Below are 23,803 nucleotides of genomic sequence, written 5' to 3' on the forward strand. Positions count from 1 at the left end.
CTTGTTGCAAAGGTAGTCATGCCAGCTGCCAGGAACGTCACAAAGACCTTAATGGTATGCTGTCGCACGACAATGAGAAGCTGAACTGTGGTAAAAATACAAAGGAAAGCTATTTTTTGAGGCCCTGGCCACACTACCTATTCTCGAAGGCCCGGTATGTCAGGGCCGGTGAGCAGTTTGATAAAGCCTTTCTTTAACGAGAAAAAAAAATACCGCATGCATATTGAAATACAACTCAATTCTAAGCACATATTCAGCACACTATTCGGACAACGATAAGATAGTATACAGAGGGACGTCTAATCGTGAGATTAATATTCTTCGAACATTTTTCACGACTAGTTAAATTTCTTGTCAGTAAAATCGCTTATTAATTTCCGTCGCTTATCAATTAAAGGGAAGCCGCATTCGTAAAGCGCTTTTCCTAAAAGCAGTCCTCTGGCTAAGAGCCGAGGCCTCGCCTTTTAGTGCCGTCACATTTTTTTTTTTTTTTTCCCAGGGAGCTGGTCGAACACATTGACAGCTGCAGCTGTACTATTGGTGTATGTCGACTAGTACATGACCCGTCGTTAGGTTACGACTAAATCGGAACCAAAGATCGCCAAGAAGAACTCTGCCCGTTGGGTCCAGTTAGCAACCTGCACTTTTGAAGTAGTCGCCTCAATCAAAGATACCCTGGGACACAGATAATGCCATCGCCTGCACCCACTATGCCCATTGGTAGCGCATCTCGCGGCGTAGTATGTAACAGGATAACGTTAATCTTGTCGGTGCTCTGTTCACGAACTTGTTCCCTCTTTTGAGCAGTTCTTAATCACGCTGTGCGTGCGACCGTATAAAATCATGGACTCGTGACAACTCAAGGAGAAGGATGGCAGGCAACATCTGATAATTGCCAGGTTGGTACCTCACCGCAACATAAACCAGCTCAAGACAAGGAACACTGCATTTGAATACGACGGACAACCGGTTGTCAGCCATCTTTCCTCTTCCGGAGTTCCGTGCCTGCGCTGGTTCATGTTGCTGCGAAGGGCAATCATGACAGGCCGAGCGGCAAGGCCTGGTTACACCGCTCTTGTTGGAAGGAGACATCATCATCATCTTCTCCTGTGCCGGTGGGCGCCGGTGGCAGCGCCGTGGGCGTCCAGGATGTTCCGCACTGCCCGGATGCGGCCGTGGGCTTCCGGCCGCACCAGCTCCAGGTCGCAGTCATCGGCGTGCAGCAGTTCCTGCTCGATGTCGAACAGCGCCCAGCCGGCGCGCTGCTCGCCCAAACTTCGCAGCACGTGCAGACAGCCCTTCATCTGCGCCGTCAGAGAGTGCGCACCGTCTACGTCACGGCAACAAAGACCCGAGCACATGCTGGCCGCCGACCGCAGTTCCTATTGACCTTATCATCTAACGCACCTATAGATATCAAAACACCTGCTCTTTCAACGGTTGCGAATAGGTGAACAAAACTCCCGCTACCGGCTGCTTCCACCGTGCTTGCTCGCCATGTGCACACAACAGTCCAGCGATTGGATTGGATTGGAATAAACTTTATTTGTGCCTGCAGTTGGACGCTCGCGCGCCCCGACGAGGGCCTACGTCGTCTACGAGGCTGCCGTTACTCGGCGCGGGTCTCCGCTCGCCGTTGCCGGCTCGCTGGATCCCTGCCTTTCGAGCGCCCCGAGGACCTGCTGGACGGCCCATAGCTGTTGGTCATGGTCGTTGCTCTTCGCGGCTGCCTCCAGCCGCGGCGGGATTGTTCCTGATCTTGCTTCCTTTGGATTTTTGATGCAGTCCCACAGGATGTGCGTGTGATCTGCCGGCTCCCTCCGGCAGACTCTACACGTATCGGTCGGGTAGGTCTCGGGGTACATGCGATGCATCAGTCTCGGGCTCGGTAGCGATCCGGTCTGGAGCTGTCTCAGTAGTACCGCCTCCGCTCGACTCAGCCTCGGGTGCGGGGGTGGGAGAGTCCTGCGAGCCAGGCGGTAGGCCTTCGTGATTTCGCTGTAGTCGGTCATGCGGTCCTTGGCTCCGAACCACGTCGGACGGTGTGTTGCCGGGGCGCGGTTGGTTAGCGCTCGCGCCGCTGCATGTGCCGTCTCATTGTGGTTCGCACTGCGTTCCGACGCGTCGCCCGCGTGCGCCGGAAACCACTTGATTCTTACTCTTCTGTCTTGCAGTTTAGTCGCTCGTAGTACGCGCTCGGCCTCCCTGCAGACTTGGCCTTTGGCGAAGTTTCGCACCGCCTGTCTCGAGTCACTCAGCACCGTGTAGCAGTCTGCGTCGGCAATGGCCAGGGCGATGGCCACCTCCTCCGCTTGTTCCGCTCCGGCGCCTCTCACGCTCGCTGCCGTCCTCGTGGCGCCGGTCGACGCCTCTATGACGACCGCTGCGAAGGCGTTCCGTTGGTATTCGGCCGCGTCCACGTACCGCGCGTGCTCGTCGTTGGCGTGCAGGTCGATGAGAGCCTTGGCCCTCGCCGCTCTTCTTTCCTTGTTATACTCGGGGTTCATGTTCTTGGGTATGGGGTCGATTCTGGTCTGGCGTCGGACCTCTTCGGGACGGGGAGCTTCGTCTGCGCGTCGTTCGAGTGTCCTATTCCCAGGTCGTCCAGTATCTTCCTCCCGGCTTTGGTCGTGGACAGCCGCTCCAGTTGAGAGGTCCGTTGCGCTTCGGCTATTTCTTCGAGCGTGTTGTGGATCCCGAGTTGTAAGAGGCGGGTCGTGCTCGTGGACTCGGACAGGCCCAGCGCCGCCTTGTACGCTCTCCTGATGATTACATTAATTTTGTTGCGTTCGTGTTGCAGCCATCTATGGTAGGCTGCAACGTACGCGACGTGGCTGATGATGAAGGATTGGACGAGCCTGATTAGGCTCTCCTCTCTCATGCCAGCCTTCCGGGAAGTGACTCTTTTGAGGAGTCGCATAGCGTTGGCCGCTTTTGCCGTGAGACGGGCGATGGTTTCGAACAATTTGGCGACGTCCAGGAAGTGTCCTTTCCAAAAAGCGTCCCCCGAGTGTCTCCATCTTGCTCGCTGTACTTCTATGCGCACTTGGCACAAAGACGGTAGAAACGGTAGTGCGAGCTCTTTGCACTTGTTCGCAACCATCCAAAGAACAGGTGTTTGGCATTTGGGTATGCTTGATGGAAAGCTCTGTAGCCCGTGCGTGCACCTCGAAATGTGCTATGTTTTCTTTTTCTTTTCGGTCGCTCCTTTGCGGATTTCCGATGCAAATGAGCTAACAAGCTTTCTAGAGACTTTCGGGGAGCTTCGTTCGGACTAGACAACCCCCGTTCAGGAAAGCAGAACAAAAAAGTTTACGGAAAAAAAGGTTTGTAAGTACGTCACGGACGACGTCCAGTGCATCTGGAATGTTTTCCTATTCTTACATCAGCGTTGCACATACGAGACGCTGCGACGAACGTACGCTCGCATCACAAAGAGACAAGACCTCTCAGGCCTTAATGAAACGCGTGCTGACAGGGAGGACCCACCTTGGCAGCGATGGAGCTCCGGTCCTCGTACGCGAACAGGGCCCCCTTCTTGGAAAACCACGGGGTCAGGCTGCGGCCGTCGAAGCCGCCACGAGTGCCGCGCCGCACGACGCTCGAGCAGGTCTCGGTGAACGACGTGGGATGCCCTTCGATGCACGAGGCGCCCATGATGCTTGCGGGTGGGGAGTGGCTGTCCTCCATACGGTACCTGCGTGGTGTATGATCAATCGGAAACAGGCCTTCATTACAAACGACGACACCATATCCATCTTTCAGGCCGACCTGTTTGCCTTTTTTTCGTTAAGCTTGTCTCTCTCTCTCGGCACCATGACAAACAATACGTTGGAAGTATAAAAGGAATTGAGGATAGAAGTCCTGGTGCCTCTTCACGCTCACTTGCGCGAAAGCGTTAAAGGTCCCGTCCGACCGAAACCTGGAGTCGGCGTGACTATAGAAAATCCTGACGGGTCGAGAGGGTAACGATTTAGGAATTAAGTTTTGCTGAAAAGACAAAAAGTGGTCAAGCGGGATCGAACATCTATCATTTGGCTCGGGAGCGGACAGGCTACCTCTACACCACTGAAGAACGCCCATTCAGTAGGATAAATGGAAGCCTTGTACGAGCACGTCATACCGCACAGTAGGCGAATTACATTACAGGGGCGTTTATTCAATTAATGTCAATAATTAGCGTCACCAATTAACATGGACGAGGATGCTTAATAAAGCAGTATGTGAGGGCAACAAGTGTATCGATGTCTGCAAAAGGGTGTGCCAGGGACGCACAAGAGACTGTAGGCTGGGACCATTTAATGGAATCGCGTCATACTGTTAAAGTGGAAAGTCTCCCGCAAGGTTTTTCACGAAGGCTTCCATATCCGAGAAAACTACATTCAATGGCTCACCTGAGGACCGCCATGGTCATGGATAAGAAAGTCCGTGTGACATTGGACTTGAAGAAACCCAAAATGCGCGCAGAAGTTTCCTGTAAAGACAAAAATCATGGTTTGCGTGCATACAAGAAGCTCTTCGGGAGCAGCTTGCTACTTCCGCAAGCTACTCCGCGCGGAGAGGCGACCTTGACCACTGCCTCAACTGCAAAGTTACAAAGTTACAGGACCTTATTACTGTTTCAACTAAAAAAAAAACATTGAATTCTTGAGAAAGGTGTCCACTATTTTACAAAATAGATGGACGAAACAAGTAAGGGTTGACGCATTCACTAGACCATAAGCTCATTTCCAAGCTGCATCTATGGAATGGCATTGTTTGCGTCGAACAACTTGTCACTCTTAAACACTTAAAGCAAGCTACTTTCTCAACTTTGCCCAGCAGCATTCATGTAACTCAGTTTCAACCATCAGGTAGCAAGTTCCAGCAGTTTACGGACAGTTGCGACAGCGTGCCTGAACATAGGACCTGACCTAGTACCTAACTGTACTGTACTGTACTGTACTGTACTGTACTGTACTGTACTGTACTGTACTGTACTGTACTGTACTGTACTGTACCGTACTTGCTATGGGATTTTGACCTTGTTAGCTTTCCATTCAATGCCAGTTATGATGAGACGTTTTTATATCTGATTAGCGCACACACTGAAGAAGCGACCAAATATCCAACGGAATGCACTGATTAATGGCGCCACCAGCAACGACGGAGGCAACGACCACAATGGTAGTCGCGAGAATTGCATATTGACATCGAGTGCGAAACTGCTTTTCCTTATTCGAGCAAGTACTGTCACAAGTGAGCAGCAGTGCGTGCGCCTGCTAATAAAGGTTAACGGGTGCATACGGGGCACTTCTTAATCAAAGGTAAATTGGAGTATGAACGGTATCAACAAGCGATGCTGAGCGCCTTAATTTGCCTTGCCTGAGGTGGCGCAACAATGTGCAAACAAATAGCTTTTGGCCAAAAAGCGTGCTTGCTTTTAGCACAACTCCAACGGCGGCTCGGTACTCACCAGGTCAGGCGTGGTGGCCTTACTGGAGTCGTCGCTAGAGGCCGCCCTCATCCACAGCGACGGTGGCTGCGTGAGGCACGTCTGCGAGTTCTGCAGCGCCCCCGTGTCCCACAGGTGGGTGACGAGAACCAGCGCGTTCACCCTGCGCGGCATAGACTGCGATGGAGGAGGCGATCGACATGGGCTTGTATCCGGCAAAGATAAAGGAAAACTGAGAAGGAATCATGATGTCTACAGAGGACCTGTCTTCAATACCCAGTCCCCGCTGCAGCCTTATCAACCAGCCTACTCTCATTCCCACGCTCTCCACACTCTGTGGCTGGGAGTGGCGTTCACAAACGCCTATTCCAATCTCATCGCAATGGCAAACTCTCCAGCGTGTGAGCAATGCGGTTGCGATGAAACGATCGCGAACCTCCTCTGTGACAGCCCTCGTTTTGCTGTACCGCTTGGACTCGCGTCCTCTAACACAGTCCAAGGTTCTGGGGCCTTGGACACAACCTTCCTCACAAAGGAAAGTGGTGAAAGCGCTCCTGAGATTTTTAAAGGACTCGGGGTTGTATTCCCGTCTATAATTTTAAAGTTTTTAGTGCGCGCGCCCTCTGTCCCCTTGACATAGTGGTAGATGGACACTTGAAAAACTCATTTCATTGCCGCCCTTTTTCCTTTTTCCCCTTTGTTCCCCTCCCCAACTGTAGGGTAGCCTACTGGGCACCGCCTGGTTAACCTCCCCCTGCCTTTCCGTCCATTTCTCTTTTTCTCCGCAGCTCTGCACAAGGTTGGTCGGTTTGTGGGGTTTAACGCCCCAAAAGCGACTCAAGCTATCAGGGACGCCGTTGTAGATGGCTCTGGATAATCCGACCACCTTGGGATTTTTACCATGCAATGACGTCGCACAGTACGAAGGGAACTCTAATGCTAACGCATGCTCTGCCTTAAGAATCACATTGATCGCCGGTAACTTTTTTTTTTTGGTCTCGTGCTGTGTGCCTTATAAGCGCTTAAAAGAAATGAGTATAGAGTCGAATAACAGCCTCCGCCATTTTTTGTAGCGACGTGTCGTTCTCGCCTGAGCGTCTCCATCTGGGCCCTCAGGGTCTCGGCGAGGGTCCGCTGGCGGACGCTGTCCAGACGCAGGGAAGGGTAGTGCGCCTCCAGCACCACGCCCACGAACAGGTAGTTGTGGACGGGCAGGCTCTCCATGCTGGCCGACATGCCCTGTATACCAACACGAAGATGTTGCATTAGATTAGATTAGACTAGATTAGATTAGTCGATGTTTAATGGCTGCTAAAGTAAAGAGTAAAGCTCCTTCAGGTAGGCGAGTGTCCACCAAGCTGCTCTAGTGACTGATCGACATTTCACGTTGTACTGAGAGATGAGGTATTGCGTAACGGAGGGCTGAGGGAAAATTTCGATCGCTTGCCATTTTTCCCAGCGCGATCGAAATCTCAATGCATGCACGTTTTCACATTTCGTCTCAATCAAAATTTTGCTGCCGCGGTCGGATCGGATCCGTGAATTCGTGCTCAATAGCACAACGTCAGAGTCGCTAACCGTAGCGGTGGGCTCCACTCGCCCCATCCTCGCTCCAGCGATTCTTCTAAATTATAAGCTGAGGCGAGAGGGAAGGGGAACTGACACCTCTCTACCTGACGGCAAAAGTGATCGTAGGCACTGTAGAGACTTCTTATAGACTGTATTGCCTTTCTATAGATATTTCCTTTTGTCTATTCATATAGTCTATAAACTGTTTATAGACAGAAGTCCACCAAAAGTGTATGGTCATAATTCTATAGATTGTCTAGAGACTGTCTATAAAGATTGTATTGCCTATAGACTAGACTATAGGATTTGTCTATTGATAGTATATGGACTTCATAGATAAAAGTATAATATGAAAAGTCTGTAGTCTGTGTTAAGAAATTTTGTAAGGGATGCCCCCATCCCGCATCCTTTTGTACCCGATGTACCTTCTTCCCACTATATATATATTACTTCTTTCTGGCCTGTCATGAATTCCGTACGATATTCTTCATAAAAATCTAATGTATGCATGAGTGCGAACAAATTCATGTTCAGAAACAAGGGCTATAAGCCGGTAATACACGTCAAAGAGCGTTTAAGGGCGCCGCGGTCTCCGTACCGCGATCCAGTTGGTGGCAGGCAGTCCCGGCCGCATGCCCATATGCGACAGCCGGATGCCCAGTACGCCGAACGAGTCGACCGCGTACTCGTCTCCCAGCCGCTGCATCATGCCCCCGAAGGCGGGCCGGTACTCGGCATGCGACTCCACGAACTGCGGCGACAGGCTGACGCCGAACCGGACGCTGCCGCGGTGCTCATTCTCCTGCGCCATCTGTCGCGAACAGAGCGAGGTATAATGCCGAGGTTGGTAACAGCACAGACACGGTCAACGTTAAACACTTCTGGCGGTGCCTGGCCACCGAAGACACAGACGCAAGACAGCGCAGTCGTCACCAACCAGGACTGAAGCCCTCCCAAGATCTAACAACAAACATATACAGGGTGATTTTTTTGACGTTTACAGATTTGTATTTAAAAAATCAGGCTGCGATTTGACTTGGCTGAACCGAGTTAACTGTAGCGAAAGCTGCGGCGCGAAGCTCTCGGTTATATACAACTCTCGACGATGACGTCACACCCACACTACATCACGCCACAACCACGTGATATCACGCGAAGGTCACATGACTGCTTCAACACCTCCGCACCTACTGTAAGGTCAAGGGTCATAGCGCAGGGGCGGGCATAAGAGCATATATGCTATAGCAACACCAGCCATAGGCTCGAACCAGAACCAGACATAAGCGCATAGACAAACCTGCCGTAGCTCAACCAGGGTCATTCAAGGTCGGCGGCTAGGCACGCGAAGAGTAAGTTGGGTATCTTAGCGTAGTCGCTACAAAAACTGTTCGAGAGATGCCAGTGAGAAATCTGCATGTGGATTGTACAGTAAGGCGAACATTACGTTCGCGATAGAGCTCAGTAATTAGACGATTAACTGAAGAAAACTAATGAATGGTATTTTTTACTTCAGGGGGCAAGACTAAGCAAACTAAGAAAGTGACTGAGAAAGTGAGACTGAGAAAGTGAGCTAAGTTTTTCATTGTTTTTCTGCGCTTACACCGTTCCCGGCCACCGGTGGTATAAGTCACCCTCCTTGTAATCGCCTTCATCACATTTTTGGCAGTCGGCGAGGGCTCGTACAACGCGTAAAGCGGCCAATTACAACCTAAATCTATGAAGACAACCTAAAGAACTTCAGTTCCGCCCAGCTGCGCATCAACGACGCACTGCCTCAAATATAAGCGCGTCTGAACACGTGGGTGTTCCAGGGATCCTAAATCCGGCCCCACGAAAATAAGCCGTGATGCACTGAAATTTCAGTTCAATTCAAGCGGTGATAATCATTTCCACGGCAGTGAACAAAGAGATCCTCAGAGGGATGTCGGCACATGGTCTGTCAACTACTGCCAGAATGCGCTGTGACGTGCAGCCGATATGATATCTTGAGTGTGTGTATGTTACAGCTCAAGGCCAGGCTGCTCCTCCTATTCACGTTCGGTAGCAGAAGAGCGTGGTCACTACCGTCACGGAAGACATCACGCGGCGCACCGCACAGTTGTCAAGCCCGAACAGGAGCTCCCAATCTTTTGTAGCGAAAGCTACATGGCCATGAACTTGCGATTTCGCTGTGGCGGTGCTCCGAGGAGGCACAGGGACCGGCCTTGAGCCGTTGCCTAGCAACCGCCGCAGCTGGCGGACGTCGCGCGCTCGCCGCGCCATCTGGCATGACGTCACACCGCGCGCCTCGCCGCGAAGCCGCCGCCGCTTGGTATGACGTCACACCGCTTGCCTCGTCGCTGCGCTCGCTTTCGCTACGTATATCCTGGCATAGCCGAGCTAAGCCACTGCCATTTTTTTCGTCACGTAGTCGTCGAGCTCAGCAAGCCATTCGCCGAGCAGACGCACACCATCCATATCTTCTTTCTAAACCACTCCTCGAATAAAAAAAATTCCGCCAACACTGCCTCAGTGTTTGACACAAGAGTGTCCGCTACAGGAACTTCAAGTGTTTACATCGGTGGGCTGAGCAAACGTGGAGAAGACCAAATCTAAACATCCACAGATGCCTCCTTTCCGGAAACATCCCTTCTAAGACACAAGCAGCGCCATCTACCTCATGGAATTTGCACTACTATTGCGATTTACAGCCACCTTCGCTATATCCGGTATATTTCCAAGCTATATCGGTTAATAAATTTTATAAACGTGTGCACCATAACAGGACGAATCGTTTGACAATTTCGATGGAGGCGAAATTCTAGAGGCCCGTGTATTGCGCGATGAAGAACCTCAGGCGGTCGAAATTTCCGGACCCCTTCACTACGGCGTCCCTCAAAGCCTGAGTCGTTTTCGGACGTTACAGTGAGTTATAATGGTGCTATTAGCGTCGGTAATACCGCGTATATTCCGTTTTTTAATATCTTAATGTCCTCCCGAAAACAAATTCATGGCTCTGATGGCAGATATGACATCACCTGGCGCGAGCTTGATGATCGGACAAACAGTAAATATACTGCAAATTGTGTGAATAAATAGAGACACATTTTGTCACCTGTCTGCGTTTTATATTAGATCAACAAAAACAACTTGTTTGTCTTAGATAAAAGCCCTGCAAAGCAAGTAAAATAAAAATACACCACCAGGGGCGCTCTGGCATGGAAACGACGCTGCAGTCTCAGCAAGAACGAGTTACAGAAAGCAGGCAATCATGGAGTGCAAACTTTTGTTTTGATTGGTCGCGCCAGGTGCCGTCATTGGGAGAGCGAAATAGGAGTGGGAAGCCCCGCCAAAATCGAGTTGAGGGCAGCGTTTTGTTTGCTTGTATTTTGAAGTTTCTTCACTGAATAACTCCCGTTCCTGTGCATCGATTCCTGTAAGTATTTTTAAGTCAGCATCTGTGTGACATAAAGAACCCACCTGAAGTATAGCCGGTATCCCCCCAAGCAGTGTTTCGCAGCCCCTTTAAACCTCCATAAACCATAAACCATCCGAAACTCCCTGCGACAAACGGTTCCGCCGTAATGGCCACCTGAAGGTTCTCGGAAAGCACTGTTAGGGGGCGGAAAAGTCGTCGTTGCGAGTCCCACACATACTTTAGGCTTCATCTCAATTAGCAATTTTATCCTCAGGAACGTGCAAAGTCATTTCACAGCACTTTGAACGTCCTGCGTCAAACGGATGGCCCCGAAAATTCATGCAAATGGTGGCCCCGGGAGAGAGGGGATTGCACTTCGATGGCCGCTATCCTGGCACATATATAACGGACCGAAAGTGTATAGGTATCCATTGAGGCGCTACGCGCCCACTGTTGCAATGTGATATAGTGTGGTCACGTGGTTACTGTTTTGGTGAGTTTGGCTTTCACTGCAGACAGAGGCGTCTAAGTAGCAAGAGCTAACGCTCTTGAAAGCTCCCTTGTCTTTCAGGTCTTTGTGTTGGGTCTGTGACGTATGACAAAGTAGCTCCTAAAGCACACTACAACAAAGGACATAACGTCACATGAAATGCGCGAATACGACCAATACGAGACATGTACAGTCGCGGACAAAATAGTATATAAACCGCGTCGCGACGTACAAATTCTTCCCTCACTTTCCGTAACAGAAATGGAAAAGTTTGCTGCCTTTACGTACGAGTGCACTAGGTACATTTAATTGCTTTAATTTAGTTATATAATCGCCAAGGTATCAAGAACCCCTCATATTTGCTAGGTAAAGCGCCAGAAGTGCTTAACTTCCGAAGCGTGATTCGTACATCATTCTGTCCGCGACTGCATGTCCTCTATGTATTTCTCAGCCTCCGTCATCTCCCATCGTTATCCTATTTTTGCTTCTGCCTATCACAGCACAGTTCTCAGGAAGTGGTTCGCAGTTAAGATGCTCTGCACTATTTACAGTGCTGGGCAAGCAGTCCTTCTGGCCTCTCCTCCGAGTTGGTCCAATGTTCAGGGGAATACCCCCAAGGTGGAGTAGATTCGTAATAAGGAATACTCATAAACACGTAGTAAATATCAACGGACGATGAACTCCTCCATCTCCATCACCCTTGCCGGACAGCGCATCCCCCGCGTCGAATCTTGTCGCATCCTGGGTATGCCACTCAACTCCAACACTTTCACCTCTGCCATCAATCAGTCCATACGCACATGCCACTCAATAACACACTTACTGCGCCGCATAGTTTTAAAACATGCCGAACTCTCCGAGACTCACGCCAGCGGCCTTGCTCAAGCACTGGCTCTGAACAAATTCCTGTACTACATACCTTACCGCCCACTTACAAGTATACAACAGGACAAACTAACCTGGGCCCTCAATACACTATATAAAGCAACACTAGGACTCCCCCCTCAGGCTTCTAGAGACACTCTGTACAGAACAAGCCTTTTCCACCCTCTTCAAGCCCTCCTTAACCTACACCGGGAGAGACAAATGATCCGCCTGTCCAGTACACCAGCTGGGCGGTGGATACTACAGACTCCCTACGCACCTATCTCTTTCCCAGACCCACCGCAGTCTCCAATCTGCCCCCCTAACCTCCGCCTCGCACCCATTCCACGCAACATGTCCGCACACACACGCAGGCCGCCGCCAAGCATACGCATACAACCACAAGCCACCTTTGGACGCTGCGGCGGTGGCCTACACAGACGCCTGTCTCACGAAAACTGCGGGCTCCACAGCAGCCTTCTTTCTTCCTCCACCCTTCCTCTCTACAACCAGCACTCACACAACCGGTCCATACACCTCCCCACCCTCCACGCTCGCCCTAGAAATACACGGGACCGCCGATGCCATCACACACTTTGCCACCCTACCCCCCGCCCCCCAATACGTTGTCTATACAGACTCGCAGACAGCTCTGCGTGCCTTCCATGAAAGAGCCCTCCCTTTCCCTACCCGATCGGCCTTAGATGCCACCCTCTTAGCATTAAGCCCACGACCGGTGACTCTTCGGTGGATCCCTGGTCACATGGGCATCCCCGGCAATGAGCTGGCTCACCAGCTTGCCTGCGAAACTATACACCGGACGCCGGGGATCCCATGGACGAGCCTACCGACGGAGCAGGCGGTCAGGGCTTACAGACACACTGTCGATGAATAATACACGCAGCAAAAATTGGCCTTAGCTGATTTACCACCACCACACCCATCCTTATCGATCCGTGAAGCTCGCATTCTTCGCCGAATACAGTTTTATCCCCTACTGTACCGGCACACTTCCACACCTCAGTGCCCAAACTGTCCACACACATATGCAGACATAGAACACTGCCTTACACAGCGCCACGCAGCCTTCCAGTCCCCCGCCTATCCTTTCCCCCCCATCCCCGCCGTGGCCCATCTGGCTCGATCGCCTCCCCATGGATCTGAGACTGCAACGTGCCCTCGTCGCCTTGGCCCAGGACGTACTGAACGCCCAATAGAAAGGATATTCCAATAAAAGTGTCACACCACCACCACCGTGTAATGAGGGACCTGGTATACAACACATCGCACGTGGCGTACTTGAAAATTGGTTTTGAGGAAAGGAAATTACGCAGTAAATGACTCACATATCTCGGTGGACACCCGAACCGTGCCGTAAGAGAGGGGATAAAGGAGAGAATGAACGAAGAAAAAAATTACCGACGATTACGTTACTTCCTAATGCGAAATTTGAGCGCAGCAAATAAGCTGTTTCACCTTTTCGATAGTGAGTCAACCCCAGCTGCGGAGTTGGTTTCAGGGACAACGCCGCCGATGCCGACACAAACAATATGATACCCTCGCTTCCGCAGCGCTAAGAACCAGGTCTAGCCGTGGGAAGGTGGTCACGTATTCGTCGACGTGCCGGGGCCTACGTGAAATAACCGGCGCGTCGGCAACTGAAGAGCACCCTATAAGGGAGTAATTACTCATTGACGTCCACCCGAGCGCAGCCATACGGCCACAAAGGAAAGCTATACAGCTTTCACAGAAACTTCGTAGTTAAAGAAAAATTCGTCCTGGTCCGGGGTACGAACCCGGAACCACCGCCACACCGGAGCAGTCGCTCTACCAAATGAGCTAACAGGGACGGCAAGCTTATGGTAGGGTGAGAGCGAATTGATCTATAACTCGAAGTGGGAACAGTGTTGACCAAATATTTTTAGGGGAAACCCCAAGGTGGAGTAGATTTGTAATAAGGGGGGGGGGGGGGGGGGGGGGGGGGGGGGGGGGGGGGGGGGGGGGGGCGCTGCCCCCCCCTTATTACAAATCTACTCCACCTTGGGGGATTCCCCTAAAAATATTTGGTCAAGAGCACCCTATCCGCCACACAAGAACAGGGGGGGGCCCTTTCCTCCTCTTTCTGCATGGCGGCGACGGTGTTCTATGCAGTCACGTTATCTTGACTCTCTAGCGGCGTCAGCGGCATCCAGCGGTATCAGTCGGTCGTTATCAGTCGGTCGCTGCTAGCGCTGGGGGGATGAAAGGGGGGCGGAGCTGGTTACGAGGCCGACGCCGACGACGACGCGAAACCCAGGAACGGACGCGAAAGAGCTGCGCTCTAAAATTAGGAGTCACTTTGGCGACTAAAATGGTGCAAGGCGAAAGCCTTAGTACAGCATTCTGTCACGAATGTGGTTGTGAATGATGAATCAAGTGCTGCCAGCGAATGACGCGTCCATTGGCTGTCTGCGTGTGTTACTGATGTGTGGTTAACATGTTAAGCTTCGCCTGTAAGAGTGGAACGTGACAGCGTCTTGCAACGCTGCCAGGGAGTCCACAGAACGCCATCGCCAATTCGGCTGTACGCCTTGCTGGACGGTAAATTTATTTTTTGAGGAAAGGAAATGTATCTCTCTCGCATATCTGGGTGGACACCTGCACCTCGCCGTAAGGGAAAGGGGGAAGATGGGAGTGAACGAAGACGCCGTATTAGCTAGACGCGCCTTTGTTCATTCCAAACCATTCAGCTGGCATTACGGAGTGGCTAGCGTGCTCGTATCGCACTCCGGAGACCCTGGTTCGATTCCCCAACTCGACCAATTTCGTTCTCGGTTTTATTGATTTATGCGGTCTAACTAGAAAGGTTAATTAGGCTATTTCATATTTATATTATTGTATTTCTATCCATCGTGTTCTGTCATTAACCTGTCAATTGTTGGAACTGTCTAGGATGTTCGACACAACGTATATGAAACGAGCAACGTCTTACTGAGTGGGGAAGTGCGTGGTGGTGGAGGGAACGCGGCTTCGTACTTATCTGTTTTTTTTTCAGCAGCGTCTCCTTCCGCGGACGCTGTTGTCGCTGCGGCGCGCGTCTTTCTTTTCTTTTCTTCTGACCTCTTCATTCTCCTCTATATTAATTAGGCTAATTGATTAATTAAGCAATTAACTAAACTCAGTCCAACTTAGTTGCAGCATCACTATACGATCCCTTTGATTGGTTGCATGGTTACTAGCCAAAGTACAATTGGCCCCATTTGAAATTCGCGCACTGTGACGTCACGAGCATTTCGACCAATTGAAAAGCGTGACATTGGGGGCGGAGCTGGTTACGAGGCCGACGACGACGCGAAACCCAGGAACGGACGCCAAAGAGCTGCGCTCTAAAATGGCTGAGGCTTAGCTAAGGTAAAGCCTAGTCAGATGCGAAGCATATTGATGGCTAGGCTTGGTAATACATGGCTTTCCTTGGTTGAATACTTGGTCATTTTAATACAACCACTAGAAGCCTTCGTCGTGGGGGAAGACAACGGTATGGCTACAGCGGAACGCCGACTAACCCCGAGACGCGCGTTGGGTGAGCGCCTGGATTGCCACGGAAGCCGCGTCCGCCTGCCCGGTGGAGCGAGCGTTTCACCTACACCGAGTGTGAACGCGCGTTCGAAATGCGCGGGAATGCCGCTCGAGGACATTCCGGCGTCTGTGCGATGGCATCGTTCTCCCTCTCCCAGCGCGTGACGGCGATCTGTCGTGACGTCATCGTGTCACGTGGTGTGGCATCATCGTGTCGCGTAATTTGGAGGCGCACAACCACAGCGACGGCGCGAGGTGGGCCCCCGTTTCTCCACTGTCGTGACGTCATCGTGTCACGTGGTGTGACGTCATGTATCACGTGATTTGGAGGCGCATAACCACGGTGAAGGGCTGAAGTGGTAGCTAAAGTAGTATGCTTCGCATAAAAGAGGTGCGTAGTGGAGGTATAGTGAACTAGTTCACTATAAGTGGAGGGCTCCGGAGGCGTAATGGATGGATGGAGGAAAGCGCAAGAACGACAGAAAAGAGCTAAGCCCAAAATGCCGCACAAGTGCGGGACCAGTTGGGTTCGAATATGCGTGAGACCGAGGACAGAACTGCTAGTCGCAACTTGCGCCAGTCATCGATCAGGAGTTGAACTGTCAACAGCCACATGCGTGGTGATGCATAAGGACGCACAGGGAGGCTCTATGCGCGTCTTCGTTTCAATTCTCAGTGGGTGGACACCTCAAAGGTTAAGCTACCCCACTTCACTTCATCAAATTAATCACAGAGTCCTCTTAGGTGTGGACGTCACAAGGAAAATTACATTACGTTATTTATTAATTTATTTATTAAAATAATATTAATGTCTGCACAGCTGACTTGTTAAAAGAGGGCTAGTTAATCTTCCATGACGGCTAAAATGCTTAAAATCTCACTCAAGGGAACCCAAGCGGCCGTTAACAGATGTTACGAATTCGTCACGAAATCTAAGCATCTTGATTACGTCCATTCCACCCTTCCCCAATCGGTTGACAGCAGTCTTGTCACGATATAAGCTACGAAAGAGTCGTTTGCACTACCCGACGCATACCTCCTCTTGCCGAAGGCAGGGCTTTCCATTCCACTTAATAAAAGTTGCGTTCAAAAAAAAAAATGACTCGTTTTCAAAATCTATTCGCCCACACATCGACAGAGTTTTGGAACGCAGCACACATGAATAATTAGTGCACTCATCTACACAGTATACCGCACTTTTTCATGCGGCAGTTAAGAGGCGTCCATAATATATATTATAAAAGTAGAAAGGTTGCCGCTAGACCTACGTCAGACAGAGCCTGGAATTTATTTCGAATTCCTAACAAACATCTGTCGGCAGCTGGTAAAAGGCTCACCTCCTCTTCCAAAAATTACGAGGAACTTTAGCGGCTAAAGTGGTGAAAGGCTAAAGCCTGAGTGCTGCATTCTGCTACGCGATTGTTCACTTCACATTCTGTTGGTGCATTAACTGCCAATTAATGACGCTTAATCTTTGCCTTTGGGAGTGGAACGCGACTGCGTGTTGTAGCGCTGCCAGGGAGCCCACGGGACGCCAACACCCGTTCGGCGCGATGCCTTGCCCTTTTTGAGGAAAGGAACGCTTTTTGAGGAAAGGAAATGGAGCTGTAATTCTCTGTCATCTCGGTGGACACCCGAACCGCACCGTACAGGAAGGGAGGAAATGGAGTGAAAGAAGAAATAGGGGCCGTAATGAAGAAAATGAGAGTTGTATTTAAAGAAAGGAAATTAAGCAGTAACTGCCTCACATATCTCGGTGGACACCAGTCGAAAATTGTATTTGAGGAAAGGAAATTGCGCAGTAACTGTCTCACATACTTCGGTGGACACCCGTCAAAATTAGCGCGCAGTGACGTCACGACCATTTCGACCAATCTGAAACGCGGACAAATTTGCTAACACGTCTTGGTCACGACAGTATGAGCCATTAAAGGCTTTCGCCTTAAAAGCGGAGAAACAGGTGCTTACCACGCGCCTGTCTTATCCATGATAAGCCCGAATGGTTGCTATGGCTCATGCTTTTAAGCCCTGAAAAATGCGTTTAGATCATCTTGAGCCAGCAAATTTATTTCGGCACCCAGCGAACGGGACGCGAGCGAGACAAATCGCAAACCACTCCCGCGTTCCGTATTTCTTCACTTCCTCGCTAATCTACCGCTGCTAAAAATAACAAAAAAGCAAACAGAACATGCTTCGTAAGACGGCCTTTTTGCTTACAGTACCAGCCCAGGCACTAAAAGCAGCTGGCTAGGGACATGGTCAGGTGCCGGCGTCTCAAAAAAAAAAATGAAAAAAGAACGCGAAGGTGGCGCGCAGTCGCGTCTCGCTGTAGCGCCGCCATGCAGGCCGCACAGATAATCGTCCAAAGGAAACATTTCTGAAGCTCTCCGGCATACCTTGCAACAACGCATGTTTCTGGGCCTGCGAACCCCAGAGCAGACTCGCCAAGCGATCAAAATCACAAGATGAGAGAGATTAGTTTGCAGCGAGCACACACTTTATTCTTCATCCCCTCGCAGCTCCCTTGTCCCTGAACAGAGGCAGCGCCGCACGGTGTCTACTTCAGGCACGGTTCAAAGTACACCCCACCGATGGTGCCCCCCAACATCGCCCTCTTCACGTTCTGCTCGAAGAGTTTGCGGTTGCTGCGCAGAACGTCGGCCGCCTCCTTGTTGAGCGGGTCGTCCGTGTTCGGCTCGAGAAAGAGAAACAGCAGCCCGTAGACTACAGTGCTCACTGTCAAGACCGGCTTCCAGTCCTCACGCAAGATGTTGAGGCAAACGTTGCCCTCAAAGTCCACGTTAGGGTGATACACCTTGGTCTCGCACTTCACTTTTGGCGGGTCGTGCGGATAGTTGGGTCCCACGCTGAAGCTGAACTCGAACTGGCCGTTACGATAGAATCCTTCGTCCGGGCAGATGGTCAGTTTGAAGCTCAGCAGGTTGTCCGGGTCGGGGAACTGAACCTGGCAGGTCTTGGGTAAGTCCAGCTCGTTGATGTCTTTCGTGACGCGGAGCTGAGCCGCCGAAGCATGTTTGCGGCGACCCGCCGCGGACTTGTCGCCCGCTGACCCCTCGCCTTCTTTGCGCTGCTGCTGCTGTTTGAGCGAGAACAGCTTGAGCATCGCGACGCTTGTAGTCTTCGCTGCACGGACGTGAAGGGGAAATGCTACACGAAGAGCGGCGAACGACGCACGGGCACCGAGCGAGGTGGAGATCGCAGCCCGTGCACGCGTTCCGCGCTTCAGCTTCTTCTTCGCTTCTGACCAGTGTTGCCGGAACGCGGGAAATTTCCCGCGTTACGGTAAAAAAAATGCAACCAAAAAAACCCAAGAAAAACTGCTTCACGTAAATCACGTGCAGCAGTTTTTATCTACAAAGAAACTCTACTTTCGTCTTTTTAGTTCAGATATCTATAGATTGTTTAACAAATACCTCAGTAGCGAGGTTCTGGGTACGTCGTTGGCAGATTGTTGACTGTAAAACTAGGCGACGCATGCAGTTTATTTGCTGCACGGAGTAGACGGGTGTTTCATTATAGTGAGGTTATCTCGTGAAGCGCATGTGAATGACACATATTCCTTGCGAACGCTCAACCAAAGCCGAAACATAAAAAAAATGCAAAAGCGAAACCAGAACCGTGAAACGAAATAGTGTTGCTTGACATTAGTTTCGGTTTATGAAGGTCTAGCGCACGGTGGAAGACACTTTCTTCCACCGTGGTCTAGCGTCTCAAAGTGACTCAGGCTCTGAGGGACGCCGTCATGGAGGAAAAAAAAACTAGTTTTTTTTCCTCCATGGACGCCGTAGTGAAGGGGTACGGACATTTCGACCACCTGGGGTTCTTTAACGCGCACTGACATCGCACAGTACACGGGCCTCTAGAATGTCGCCTCTATCGAAATTTTACCGCTGCGTCCGGGATCGAACCCTGGTATTTCGGGTCAGCAGCCGAGCACCATAACCACTCAGCCACCACGTCTTTTTTTTCTCTTTATTATCTCAGCCACCACGGCGGCTACATGACTTCAATGTTCGGCGAACAAATCGCAAAGTAAAGTCGATGCAAGGTTAACCAGTTAGTTCAAAAAGCATCATATTTAAAAGAAGGGTAACCAGTAGCTCTCTAATTGGAATAAAGGGTCGTGGGAAAAGGTTTAAGTAGGGGACTTTGGCTTCTGTGGCGAAGGCAACAGACATTGTTTGGGTTTGTTGCCTTTCTTGGGAGAGATCCGTGTTGGGTTGGCGATGACAGCGTGCTCTTGAGTGCAGTGGTGTCTTTTGTCTTGCTGGGTCGGGCACCACCGTAGACGGTGTTTGTTACACACATATCGCATACCACGTGCCGCTACCGCTTCCGCTACTCCCCATGCGCACATCGCCCTGAGGGCGCTAGATGGCACTATGTTCCCGACCATAGTTTATTCGACAGCGCGTACGTGTGCCGCGCCGTGGCCAATCAGCTCGTGCGCTCAGGCGGAACGCGGTGCTAGGCGCGATTAGAAGTGTGCGCCGAGACGTCGGCGCGACGCCGCCACCGCTGACGTTTTCTCTCGGCGCGACGCCGCGGCTCACACCCATCGCTTGTTCTTTGAAACCGAAACAGCATGAACAAGAAATTCAATTATAAATTATTTAGCGTACCTAGGCGAATGCCACGCGATGGTCCATGGATTCTAATGCCTAATGCACCATTTAAAAGCAGAAAACACGCACTTAAATCTGTGTCTGTAGTCCTTTAACAGCCTGCAGTCATCGGGCAGACGCACTGACGCCAGGAACCTTCTCGCTTCAGCCGGGAGCACCTTTCTCTCCCAATTAAGCGCCACGCTTTGACAAGCCTTCGCACAAACACACACGATGCCGCGTGGCACTGAACATGCTCGGGCGCGTCGTGCGGCGCGTCGTGCGGCGCCGCGTTGAAAGGAGCCCCGGCCTTCGCTGCGTTCGGAGCACGCTGCGCGCGTCCTCCCATCAATCGCAATCACGACTTGAGGGCTGTAGGCCGTGTGGTTGCGGGTGGAATCGGCGGTATGTCTGAACACGGCATCAGCGCAGGAGATGCAACTTACAGCGAGGTAGGAATTTCTGGCCCTGACGTGTTTAAGATGCCGGTTGGAAGTTTTCGCATTCCGCTACATTCGAAAGTTGAAAAGCAGTTTTGTTTGGAAACATTTTGGGCACTTAACATACCTCACTAGGGGAAAGCACAAGAGAGTTGGAACCGACTACTACTGTGAAAGCTGTTTGGCTAAGTCATCAGAGGAGGACGACTCAAAGCCTTTCGAATCGTAAGTACACTCTTAGAAAAAAGGTAGTAGTACTTACTAACTTTAGGGTAGTAACTGGTTGTCACATATGTTACTACCCTGTTAGTAACTGCAGTTAGTAACGCGGAGGTTAGCAACAGTTACTAACCCATTGAGTTAGCAACGGCTGCTACCCGCAGTTAGTAACGGGGAGCTAGTAGTATTTACTAAGAAAATGAATAGAAACTCGCATATGCTGCAAGGTTCTTCATACGGTGTTCTGGCGTGGCTTGTCTAATTTGTGCGTACTCGAAAAATAAAAAAGCTTCACAGCCAATTTGACTAATTCCGGAATCCAGAGAGCTATCAGAGCGTGCTGGCAGTAAATCACACACTTAGGTTTAAGCTTACCGCACATTATATGTAGAAATTATGCGACATGTTGGCATCAACGACCTTACCGCGCGCACACAAAGATTCAGAATGCAGGAAAGCACTAATCAGGAAGAGTCACACTTGCGCCACACATGTTGGGAAATCTTTCTTAGTCTTATATACTCCGTAAATCAGACTCTCAATTTACGGGATAGTGGCTTGTACCGGTTGAGCTAAGATACCGGCGTCAATTATGAAGTTGATATTGTAGACACAGCTTAATCTACCTAACCGCACACCCCTGCAGAAATGTTTAATTAGAAAACCAATTTATTGGCACGACAGTCTGCGCCAGTTACATTCTTTGACTATATTTTGAATTTATTTTGGGGTAAAAGGAACGGTTACTAACTATACCTCGAAGAGGGTAGTAAGTAGTCAGAAAAAAGTAGTAAAACGACGTCACAGTTAGTAACTGCTGCACTTACTACCTTTTTACTACCCATTTACTAACTTTTTACTAACTTTTGTTTAAGAGTGTAGAGCGCTTTTTGTCCTTTTGGAACTACTTTACTAGGCCGTTTTGCCATTTCATTGTGAGAATTTTAATATTCACCTGTTTCCACCGCAACTGCAAGGTAAAACGCTACGCTAGTACAGTAAGCACGTCGAACATACAGAGGCACATGACGGACGCTCACAAACTACAAGACGACTGCAAGGAGGGGGCAGCCAAGACAGCCGCGACGGTCAAGGATTATTTCCGGATGGTTCCCAGGTGTAAGACAACAAGTACGTACATCGTCAAGAAAGAGCTTGCTCGCCAGAGATCTTGTCCTTTTGATCGCCAGAGACCTGCTGCCTTTTAACATAGTGAAGGGAAAGGGGTTGCAGGTGGGTTACGACTATAACGCAATCTAAACATTTGCATTTCTTTTGTGATATTTAAGTGTGAACACAGAATGAGTTTATTTTTCTTCTGTAGGACTTCTTCATAAAATATGGAGTGATCAGAGAGCTCCAAGAGCTCCGTTACCGAACGACCTTGTCGAGGGCAGCCATGGATGATGGGCAATTTCCTCACTGGCGTCCCAGAACCCTCCTCGCAGCGCCGCCTCTCCTCCTCCGCTCTTTTCTCCCTTCTCCTCTTTTTTTCTTTCACGGCTGTTGCGCTCTTCGGTCTATTCCTCCGGCGAGTCTGACTCCGCGCACCGCCGCCGCGAATCTGCGCGTCTTCTCGACCTGGTCAGCGCGCCTCTCAATGTGCTGACGCATGAACACGTAGGTGGTGGTGGAAACGTTTATTGCCAATGATGTAAATCGTAGGGGGCGCCTGGTTTGCCGCAAAAGTTTGCATGATTACGAGAATTGGTCTGGGTATCGGGCATGCAGCAGTATTGGGTATTGAGCGGTCCGGGTTTGTAGTTGTCGCCAATGTGCAGCCTGCGCTATGGTGAGGGACGGAGCGGGGGGTGCGTATTACCTTCTTTTGTCTCGGTAATACGAGAGCATATCACGGAAGGAGACCAGGTAATGCGCGGGCCGCGGGCGAACGGACCGTCGTGTGAATCGCCCTTTAACGCCATTTTAAGTACGTGCGCAGTCGCCTTCTTTGCGCGGGGAACGTGCCGGCCACACAAATGGCTCGAAGGGCAACGCGAAAATCGCGAGCCGGCCGCCCTAGAAGCTCGCCAGGAGCAGAACAGCTGTGAAAGACAATACGAGCAGAATCGCTTTATTAAGGCGAAAGCCTTTAATGCCTCATACTGTCGTGAGCAGGGAATGCACTACCTGGTCTCCTTCCGTGATATTCTCTCGTATTACCGAGACAAAAGAAGGGAATACGCACCCCCCGCTCCGTCCCTCACCATAGCGCAGGCTGCACATTGGCGACAACTACAAACCCGGACTGCTCAATACCCAATACTGCTGCTGCATGCCCGATACCCAGACCAATGCTCGTAATCATGCAAACTTTTGCGGCAAACCAGGCGCCCCCTACGATTTACATCATTGGCAATAAACGTTTCCACCACCACCTACGTGTTCATGCGTCAGCACATTGAGAGGCGCGCTGACCAGGTCCGGAAGACGCGCGGCGGTGCGCGGAGGCAGACTCGCCGGAGGAATAGACCGAAGAGCGCAACAGCCGTGAAAGAAAAAAAGAGGAGAAGGGAGAAACGAGCGGAGGAAGAGAGGCGGCGCTGCGAGGAGGGTTCTGGGACGCCAGTGAGGAAATTGCCGGATGATGTGTACCGTGCCATGCACGGGCAGATGAAGAAAATGGTAACTGAGGGGTCGCGGTTCTGTGCCGTCATGTACGATCTGTGGACCGACAGCTACAGGCGCGGTGAGCCTACATCACGTTCACTTGTCACCATATTGACGGTATGTTTAGCATGCTGTTTTTAGAGTACTGATAGGAATAAGCGCGTGCCTCAACCCATGCATTAACTTGCAGCGCGTGCTTCCACTATACTTTTCTAAAGTTTTTATTTACTTTAAACTTGCGTGAGCTTTTGAGAACAAGGCAAAGACAAAAAAAAAAGCCCGCATGCTTCATTCTTGCTTCTATATTGAAAACATATATTTATTACATCACGAAAGCATTATGATTGCATTAATACTGGGCAAGTGTAGCGAACGCTGAAAAAGTGGTCAATTTTAATGGGGAGGAGAGAGAGGGCCGGGTTTTGACAGAGAGTGATTGAAATGAGAACAGACCAATTCATTTAAGAATCCTGAATTAGAATATTTTGATCTTTTTCTGATTGTGCTGTTTCAGAGTGCAATGGTTGCTGTTTTTGTTTCTGATGGTTTATGGTTATGGTTTATGGGGTTTAACGTCCCAAAGCGACTAAGGCTATGAGA

General features: G+C 50.6%; 1 protein-coding gene and 1 pseudogene across 1 annotated transcript in view; both read right to left on the reverse strand.

Moving 5' to 3' along the window:
- Positions 1-1,097: 1,097 nt before the first annotated feature.
- The window catches only part of LOC149335163 (uncharacterized), a 46,194-nt gene continuing 23,488 nt past the window's right edge, over positions 1,098-23,803 (reverse strand). Inside the window, exons 10-15 of the mRNA XM_089553891.1 lie at positions 7,602-7,814; positions 6,525-6,673; positions 5,456-5,597; positions 4,395-4,474; positions 3,490-3,697; positions 1,098-1,304 (exon numbers count right to left, since the gene is read on the reverse strand). Of these exons, the coding sequence (XP_089410017.1) occupies positions 1,098-1,304; positions 3,490-3,697; positions 4,395-4,474; positions 5,456-5,597; positions 6,525-6,673; positions 7,602-7,814 (999 nt within the window). The remainder of the gene's footprint in view (positions 1,305-3,489; positions 3,698-4,394; positions 4,475-5,455; positions 5,598-6,524; positions 6,674-7,601; positions 7,815-23,803) is intronic.
- On the reverse strand, positions 17,785-18,585 carry LOC149335164 (NEDD8-conjugating enzyme Ubc12 pseudogene; annotated as a pseudogene).

The sequence above is a fragment of the Amblyomma mixtum genome, chromosome 7 (genome assembly GCF_055824585.1).
Source record: "Amblyomma mixtum isolate Tamu chromosome 7, ASM5582458v1, whole genome shotgun sequence".
Lineage (NCBI taxonomy): Eukaryota > Metazoa > Arthropoda > Arachnida > Ixodida > Ixodidae > Amblyomma > Amblyomma mixtum.